The sequence below is a fragment of the Pan paniscus genome, chromosome 19 (assembly GCF_029289425.2).
Source record: "Pan paniscus chromosome 19, NHGRI_mPanPan1-v2.0_pri, whole genome shotgun sequence".
Classification (NCBI taxonomy): Eukaryota; Metazoa; Chordata; class Mammalia; order Primates; family Hominidae; genus Pan; species Pan paniscus.
In genome coordinates this window covers 26,593,060-26,602,736 of record NC_073268.2, presented here as the reverse complement: position 1 = coordinate 26,602,736, position 9,677 = coordinate 26,593,060, and the positions used below count along the sequence as shown (strand labels likewise).

General features: G+C 50.8%; 1 protein-coding gene across 3 annotated transcripts in view; it reads left to right on the top strand.

Annotated features, from left to right (window-relative positions):
• The first annotated feature begins 3,659 nt into the window (after positions 1–3,659).
• SOCS7 (suppressor of cytokine signaling 7) overlaps positions 3,660–9,677 on the top strand; it is a 54,930-nt gene continuing 48,912 nt past the window's right edge. For 2 of the 3 annotated variants that reach the window (XM_034942005.3, XM_003846066.5), the window contains exon 1: positions 3,660–6,128. In XM_034942005.3, coding sequence (XP_034797896.2) covers positions 5,152–6,128 — 977 coding nt within the window. In that variant the 5' untranslated portion in view covers positions 3,660–5,151. The remainder of the gene's footprint in view (positions 6,129–9,677) is intronic. The other variant, XM_034942004.3, reaches the window with a different exon arrangement.

Below are 9,677 nucleotides of genomic sequence, written 5' to 3'. Positions count from 1 at the left end.
ACACCTGGCTAATTAAAAAAAAAAAAAAAAAAAGGCCGAGCACGGTGGCTCACGCCTGTAATCCCAGCACTTTGGGAGGCCGAGGTGGGTGGATCACGAGGTCAGGAGATGGGGACCATCCTGGCTAACACGGTGAAATCTCATCTCTACTAAAAATACAAAAAAATTAGCCGGGTATGGTGGCAGGCGCCTGTAGTCCCAGCGACTCAGGAGGCTGAGGCAGGAGAATGGCGTGAACCCAGGAGGCAGAGCTTGCAGTGAGCCGACATCGCGCCACCGCACTCCAGCCTGGGCGACACAGCGAGACTCTGACTCAAAAAAAAAAAAAAAAAAAAAAATCAGCCTGGCCAAGATGGTGAAACGCGGCCTCTACTAAAAAATACAGAAGAATTAGCCAGGCATGGTGTTGGGCACTTGTAATCCCAGCTACTCGGGAGGCTGAGGCAGAGAACTGCTTGAACCCAGGAGGCAGAGGTTGCAGTGAGCCGAGATCGCACCACTGCACTCCAGTCTGGGCAACAGAGAGAGACAATGTCCCCCCGCCCCAAAAAAAATTGTGGAGATGAGGTCTCACTATGTTGTCTAGGGTGGTCTCAAACTCCTGGGCTCAAGTGATCCTTCTACCTTGGTCTCCCAAAGTGCGAGGATTACAGGTGTGAGCCACTGTGCCAGACCTTAAATTCTTTAAGTCATCCTTCATAAAAGTTTTTAAAACTAGGACTCTATCTCTGTAGGGACCATTTTTTTTTTTTTTTTGAGACAGGGTCTTGTTCAGTCACCCAAGCTGGAGTGTCTATCACCCAGACTAAAGTGCAGTGGCACAATCACGGCTCACTGCAGCCTCCACCGCCAGGGCTTGCTTAATGGATCCTCCCACCTCAGCCTCCCAAATAGCTGAGACTACAGGTGCGTGCCATCATGCCCAGGTAAATATATATATATATATATATATATATATATATATATATTTTTTTTTTTTTTTGGCGGTGGGAATAGAGATGGGGTTTTGCCTTACTGCCCTGGCTGGTCTCAAACTCCTGGGCTCAAGTGATCCGCCCACTTCAACCTCCCAAAGTGTTGTGATTATAGGCGTGAGCCACTGTGCCCACCTTATTTTCTGTTTTACTTTTTTGAGACAGGGTCTCTCACTCTGTCACCCAGGCAGGGGTGCAGTGGCATGAACACAGCTCACTCCACTTCTGACCCCTGGGCTCAAGTGATTCTCCTGCCTCAGCCTCCTGAGTAGCTGGGATTACAGGTGCACGCCACCACGCCCAACTATTTTTTTTTTTTTATTTTTTGTAGAGACGAGGTCTCACGACATCCTCACAACATTGGGTCTCTTTGTTGCCCAACCTGGTCACAAACTCCCAGGCTAAAGTGATCCGCCTACCTTGGCCTCCCAAAGTGCTGGGATTATAGGCTTGAGCCACCACGCTCGGCTGAGGACCACTTTTATAGTGCTCAGTGAAAGAGGTATATTTAAACATAAAATCAGCTCAATAAACATAAATTTGGCAGGGCGCAGTGGCTCACACCTGTAATCCCAACACTTTGGGAAGCTGAGGCAGGTGGATCAATTGAGGTCAGGAGTTTGAGACCAGCCTGGCCAACATGGCAGAACCCTGTCTCTACTAAAAACAAAAAAAATAGCTGGGCCTGGTGGCATGCACCTGTAATCTCAGCTACTCAGGAGGCTGAGGCAGGAGAATTGCTTGAACCCAGGAGGCAGAGGTTGCAGTGAGCCGAGATCATACCTATGCACTCCAGCCTGGGAAACAAGAATGAAACTCTGAGGCCGGGCGCTGTGGCTCACGCCTGTAATCCCAGCACTTCGGGAGGCTGAGGGAGGCAGATCAATGAGGTTGGGAGATCGAGATGAGCCTGACCAACATGGAGAAACTCTGTCTCTACTAAAAATACAAAATTAGCTAGGCGTGGTGGCGCATGCTTGTAATCCCAGCTACTTGGGAGGCTGAGGCAGGAGAATCGCTTGAACCTGGCAGGCAGAGGTTGCAGTGAGCCAAGATAGCGCCATTGCACTCCAGCCTGGGCAACAAGAGCAAAATTCCATCTAAAAAAACAAAACAAACCAAACAAACAAACAAAAAACACAAAAGAATGAAACGCTGTCTCAAAACAAACAAACAACCCCCAACACAAATTCAAGTCCTACAAATGCAAAGATACACCCTCTTTGCTTGGAATTTAACTTTCAATGTTTTTTCCAGGATCTGGGCTACGGAAATGGACAATTATGGAAATGGGAAAAGTCTACCCCATGGCTTGCCCTGCCTTAGAAAGAGCTCGCGTGTGTTCCTCTGTACCTCTGTGCACTCCGTGCAAGTAGAGATACTCCAGATAACCCACACAGTCCTCTTCTCCCACGGCCAGGAAAGCAGCTGGACAGCAGAGGGCGATGAAGAGCCAGGGACCTTGCCTGTAATCAGCTTGTAATGGGCTCTGAGGCCAGAGAGTTTCTCAGAGAGAAAGCTGGGGATCTTGGGTAGTCTTCTTAGGCCTCAGGTGTTGTGTGGTTCTATAGCAATTTCTCTTCTTTTATTCATTTATCTATATAGAGACACGGTCTTGCTCTGTCACCCAGGCTAGAGTGCAGTGGTGTGATCACAGCTCACTGCAGTCTCCACCTCCTGGGCTCAAGCAATCCTCCTGCCTCAGCCTCCTGAGTAGCTGAGACCACATCTGGGCACACCACCATGCCTGGCTAATTTTAACATTTGTTGTAGAGCCAGAGTGTTGCTATGTTGCCCTGGCTGGCCTTAAACTCCTGGCCTCAAGTGATCCAAGACCTGCCTTGGCCTCCCAAAGCGCTGGAATTACAAACGTGGGTAAACATGCCCCTCTCAATCGCTCTTCTTTTCTTCAGAAACCTGAGTGACACCTGAGAGGCAGCCAAGGGAAGAGAATGAACTATCTGGAGTCAGAGCTGGTTTTGATTTTCACTGCATCCTTTTGAATTGAGTGACTTTAGCTAAACACCTCACTGAGGTTTACTTTGTCTCTTTATGTGTGAGGAAAGATAATTAATTCTGTTGTGCAGAATTTGTCTCAGGAGACTCTTACAGGGCGTAAGGTTGAACAACAATTCCAGGCACTGTCCTTGGCACTGGAGAGTCCACAAGGGGCAAAAAGCAAACACGGCTTCTGCCCTCATAGAATTTACAGTTTTGTAGGGAGGACAGCTTTTAATCAACTGACCCCACAGACAGATTGCAAATTACACCTGCGCAAGTAAGTGCAACAAAGGAATGATCTCAGAGCCTGGGGAGGAGGAAGGGCCCAGGCAGGGAGATTTCCCTAAGGTAGTGAGGAGTGAGTTCAATCTGAAGGATGAGTAGGAGTTTACTAAGCAAAAAGAGAAAAGTCTTGCAAGAAAAGGGAATAGCTTTTCTTGCCCACATGTGTGGGAGCCTGCCGCAAGGTTGATGGGAATGCAGGGAACAGAACAAGGTGGAGCTTAGCAGGGGATGTGGCTAGAGAGGCAGGGGTTAGATCACACAGGGGTCAGATCACAAGATCACACATTAGCCTAAGAACAATGGGAAGCCATGAACAATTTTAATCACAGGCTATGAACACATTTCCATTCTGAAAAGGTCCCTCTGGTTGCAGGACTCAACCCTCCACCCTCTTCCCCTCAATGCACCCTCAGGTATTAGAAGTCACTGAGTTCTGCGGCTGATCCTTCCTCCTTTTCCCTTGCATCTCTCAATATCTCCCACTGGGACTATTTCAATGGGCTCCCTGCCTCCAGTCTCACCTCCACACAAAAAGCTTGATCTTATTTGATCCTCACAACATGCCTGCAAGCAAGCAAAATTGCAATCCTTATCCCTGTGTAAAGATAAGAAGGCCGGGCGCGGGCGCGGTGGCTCACGCCTGTAATCCCAGCATTTTGGGAGGCCAAGGCGGGTGGATCACCTGAGGTCAGGAGTTCAAAACTGGCCTGGCCAACATGGTGAAACCCTGTCTCTACTAAGAATACAAAAAATTACCTGGAGCGAGGCAGGAGAATTGCTTGAACCCGGGAGGCAGAGGTTGCAGTGAGCCAAGATAGCGCCATTGCACTCCAGCCTGGGCAATAGAGAAAGATTCCATCTCAACAACAGCAAAAACTTAATGTGTTGTCTGTAGCCGTTACATTATGAATAGCACAAAAATTGAGTAAATATTCTTCCAGTATTTGAAACCGTTTTCTGACTCAGCAAAGAAGTTGCTCCCATCATTGACAATCCAATTAAGTTTTGTCTTTTTCAGTTTTATCAACCAACATTCACCTTTACAATTACACTCCTAGGTCAACTGCAATCACAGTTTGGCTACCCATGTAAGAGTTTGGCAAAAATCAATGAAAGCATTCTGTGAGAAAGAGTTATATGGAATTTGCCAATTTACTATTAATTGTAAATTGTGAACTACACATCCTTTATGTCAGTAAAACTTAACGACAAATTTTTGTACCTATATATGTGCATACATTCCCGTTCTCCCCCCAGAGAGCTGGTTGTTACACATTTATCAGTACAGCACTGGGTCTAGAACACGATTCATGTACTGATTCCACAAACATTCACTGGGTGCCAGGCGGACGGAGATACAGATTAATGATGAAATGACTCAGCCAAGGTCACACATCGCAAGCGGCGTAGATGGCAGAACCATATGTGCTCCCAAGGCCAGCGGCGCGCTCCCAGGACCAGACCATGGTTTCCAAGGCCTCTCCACTCTACCGAATGGGATGGCCTGGGCCTGGGCGCCCAGGAAGTGAAAAGCAAGGGCCGGGAAAGGAGACCAACGCCAACCAACAGACAGCTCACCGCCAATAGGGGCCGGGGGCGCGCGCGGCGTCACTCGCCGTGGAGGCCAGCGCGAGCACGCCCTGGGGAAAGTGGCGTGGCTAAGCCCTTCCGGAAGTGACGTCGGCTTGGGGGCGGTGCTCGGCGGTGGCGGAGCGCGGCCTGGGCTCGCGCTGGGCTCCGCGCGCCCCCCGCCCACCTCTATGAGGCAGAGGCCGCGGCGGCCGTTAGCGCTGTCGCTCCGGGGGCCGCGGCGGGCGGGGCTCCGGCGGGGCCCGGCCTAGTCCCCACCCCAGCCCGGCTCCCAGCCGCCCGCCCTCCCTCCCTCTCCCCGATGCAGGAGGCCGAGCTCCGGGATGGCGAGGCGGCGGCGGCGGCCGCTTCGTACCGCGTCCTGAGCCGCCTCCTTGGCTATGGAGAGGCGGCCCCCGAGCCAGGCCCTCCGCCACCGCCCCCGGGCCATGGCCCCCCGCCGCCACCCTTCCTCGCGCGGCCCGGCCCGCGGGGCTCCCGGCCGCCGCAGCTGATGGTGTTCCGCAACGTGGGTCGGCCGCCGGAGGAGGAGGACGTGGAGGCGGCCCCGGAGCCGGGACCCTCGGAACTGCTGTGTCCCCGGCACCGCTGTGCCCTGGACCCCAAGGCCCTGCCGCCGGGCTTGGCGCTCGAGCGGACCTGGGGCCCGGCGGCTGGACTAGAGGCGCAGTTGGCGGCTCTGGGGCTCGGGCAGCCGGCGGGGCCGGGGGTCAAGACAGTCGGTGGGGGTTGCTGCCCGTGTCCGTGTCCCCCTCAGCCGCCCCCTCCGCAGCCCCAGCCGCCTGCTGCCGCCCCGCAGGCCGGGGAGGACCCCACGGAAACGAGCGACGCGCTGCTGGTCCTGGAGGGCTTGGAATCGGAGGCCGAGAGCCTGGAGACTAACAGCTGCTCGGAAGAGGAGCTCAGCAGCCCGGGTCGCGGAGGAGGAGGGGGCGGCCGGCTTCTGCTGCAGCCCCCAGGCCCTGAATTACCTCCGGTGCCCTTCCCGCTGCAGGACTTGGTCCCTCTGGGGCGCCTGAGTAGAGGGGAGCAGCAGCAGCAACCGCAGCAACCTCCCCCGCCCCCGCCTCCTCCCGGGCCCCTCCGGCCACTCGCGGGTCCTTCTCGGAAGGGCTCCTTCAAAATCCGCCTCAGTCGCCTCTTTCGCACCAAGAGCTGCAACGGTGGCTCCGGCGGTGGGGATGGGACCGGCAAGAGGCCTTCTGGAGAGCTGGCTGCTTCAGCTGCGAGCCTGACAGACGTGGGAGGCTCTGCGGGCCGGGAGCTGGACGCGGGGAGGTGAGACCGGCCGGGGGCTGGCCGACAAACTTCCTTTTCTTGTTTGGTTTCCCTTTTTATCTATTGCTATCGCGATCCTGACAGTTCTTAAGATAGGGTCTTCAGGAGGAGGCAGAGACTTGGGACCAAAGGTGGTAACATCTCGCATAAGGTCAGCGCTAATTGTGGAAACAGCTTTCACTCTTGAAGAGTGCACACTCCATGACACTTCTCAGCTGGTTTGCATCTGTCTTGTTGGAAGATGGTTTCAGACCATCCTCCCATCCCCATCCTGGCATGGCTTTTTAAGTTTTTCCAAGGCGGCTGTGTGCCATTGTCCCTGGAAGGGAGATTGCTGGAAATGTTTGGCCTTTGGGGCAAAAAGCTGGTGTTGCACCTTGACCGCCTTGCTTATTCTGTGTACCAGCACCGCACCTCCCTTCACACTCATGCATGCAAATGACAGGAGAATCTTCAAATGGAATTATAGGCCAGCAATCAATTGGACACCTCTATTCAAAGTTTTACTGTTTTCCTGGTTGTTCCCTTAGATGAACTTGGCATATCAAACTTGGGTGCTGACCACTGTCTCTGAGAATAGACAATAGCAGACCGGGCACAGTGGCTCACACCTGTAATCCCAGCACTTTGGGAGGCCGAGGAGGGCGGATCACCTGAGCTCAGGAGTTTGAGACCAGCCTGGGCAACATGCGAAACCCCATCTCTACAAAACAAACAAAAAATTAGCCCCCATCTCTACGAAAAAAATACAAAAAATTAGGCGGGAGTGGTCCCAGCTACTCGGGAGGCTGAGGCAGGAGGATCACTTGAGCCCAGGAGGCGGAGGTTGCAGTGAATAGTGATCGTGCCACTGCACTCCAGCTTGCGTGACAGAGTGAGAGCCTGTCTCGAGAAAATAGCTTTGCGCTCTCTCAAAGCCTTTTGAGAATTCTAAGTACCAGTAAGATATAGACAAGGTAGAGACAGGTACATGAGTTCTAGGCCAATTGATGAAAATTCCAAACATAGACGTTGAGTTTTTTTCCTGCATTTCTGAGGGGTGGACTGATCTTTGGCATCCAGTGTTACATCTGTAGCGTTGGTTTACAAGGCTGTCAACTTTGGTGTCAGTGAAATTAGTTACCTTGTAGTAACTGCCATTGTGGTTTGTACTTCTTTGAGTGGGTTCTCAGAAAGATTGGAATAGGTTTTGTTGTGGTTTACGTGATGGATTCTTGAGACATACTGGCAGCCATAAACCAAAGCTAAAGAACAGGTATAAATTGATAACCTTACTGTGAACTAAGATCACTTGGGGAGCTTTTTGAAAAGCCTAAGAGTTTGAACTTTTTAAAAGCTCCCCAGTTGATCCTGAACTGGGAACCACTCATCCATAGACTTCTGTTTTCAAGGGAACTTGGGTACTCCAACAAGAAAATGTTGGGTGGATTTGGCTTTCTTGCCCTTTCTGAACAGCTGTGCCATGGGCTTATCTTGGGGATCAGGCCAAATCCAAACTTTCTAAAGAAATCAGTGTGTTGCCCCTTTAGGTAGGCCAGTGTTTCTGCTTTGCCTCCCAGTGAATTCATGCTGGGAGTTCAGATCTTGAAAAGTGGGTGGCTGCTGAAACAGCTTTTTTTGTGGTAGGCTCTGTATTCGATGCTCCACTTATCAGCACAGATGAAATTTTCATGAGATGCAGGGGAGGGCGAGATTAAAGCTATGGGTAATGACATAGGCTAGATTGCTAATTTTCTTGTGGTTTGTCTTGCCTTTGTTCCATATTGACCAGGAGTTCGTCTGAGATTCCAGAGACGCCAAATACGAGGTGTGGCGTGAAATTAGCTGCTACGTCTAATAGATTAGGAAGAGGAAAAGGCATATGACATTATACGGTTTTTTGCCTTTGGAAGCAGAATTTAATGGTCATTGGCTGCTCTGTCACCAACCCTCACACTAAGCACAATACAGATTTCTGCCGCAGAGCAAATTGGGCTGTAGCTTTGCAAAGAAGCTTAGTTCAGGGCACTGGAGAATTACATTTTTTGGTCCAAGGGCTTTTTTTGATGAATTGGAGAAGAGCTAGTTATTTGTGTATAAACGTTTGGTTGACTGCTGTTTGGAGGCAGCATGCTGTATAGAGAATGTGGAAGTCTAGATTCCACGTAAACTCCAACATCAGCTAGGAGATGACCAAATTTGTCACCTTCATGCTTCCCTTTTTCCCCCATCTGTAAAATGGGTGAGCATTGACTGTCTTGTTCCTGTCCTTATAAGAGTAGATTGTCGAGAAGAGAAATCTAGATGGAATATTTTGTGCTTTTTAGAAGATAAGTAATAGGACTGAGCTGGTAAATTTTTTAATGCTTAGGATTTGGTGCTGCTTGTGAGCTTTTCGACAGCTTACTATGTGCCAGTCTTGCTGGCAGCCTCGCAGCTGTGAGAAACTTGGTGAGTCTGGCCAGGGTAGTTGTGATTTCTGTGGATCTGCACCTCCTAAGTCCGCAATAGTGGGAGGATGAGTTTGGATTTTTAGCTTGTTCTCTTGTTTTGATTGGTAGGACCTGGAAATGGTGAGAAATTTCAGTCTTTTGCCAAAGGGTATATGCCTTTGTCCTCATTGTTGATTGGAGTTAATTATGGGCTTCTATAGTCTTTGCTGTATAATTTGGGGCTTTTGCAGTAACCTCTGGGCATAATTCCCTTTGCTATTCCCAACATCTGCCTTCCTACAATCATTTTAGAAGGTTTAACAATTCCCACATTTTAGCACTAAGCAAAACTTCCTTTTAGTTGCTTTTGAGTCTGGTAAGTGGACCTACCTGGATATATTGTCTTCAGTGTGGTATGAGTTAGCTTAGAGAAGTCTTTTTGTTTTGTTTTTTGTTTTGAGGTGGAGTCTTGCTCTGTCGCCCAGGCTGGAGTGCAGTGGTGCGATCTTGGCTTACTGCAACCTCTGCTTCCCGGGTTCAAGCGATTCTTCTTCAGCCTCCCCAGTAGCTGGGATTACAGGGGCCCACCACCACACCCGGCTCATTTTTTTATTTTTTATTTTTAGTAGAGCTGGGGTTTTGCCATGTTGGCCAGGTTGGTCCCGAACTCCTGACCTCAGGTGATCTGCCTGCCTTGGCCTCCCAAAGTGCTGGGATTACGGTCATAAGCCACCAAGTCTGGCCAACTTAGATAACTGTTTTTAAGTGAGGTAAGAAATGGGCCCACCAGTTGGGTGGGGTAGTGTGCACCTGTAGTCCCAATACTTGGAAGGCAGAGGCAGGAGGATTACTTGTGCCCAGGAAGTTCAAGGGCACAGTAAGCTATGATGTGCCACGGCACTCCAGCCTGGGCAACAGAGCCAGACTCCATCTTTTTTTTGGGGCCGGGGGGATGGAGTCTCACTCTGTTGCCCATGCTGGAGTGCAGTGGCCCGATCTTGGCTCACTACAACCTCCGCTTCCCAGGTTCAAGCCATTCTCCCAAGTAGCTGGGACTACAGGTACACGCCACCACGCCTGGCTAATTTTTTGTATTTTAGTAGAGACGGCATTTCACTGTGTTGCCCAGGCTGGTCTC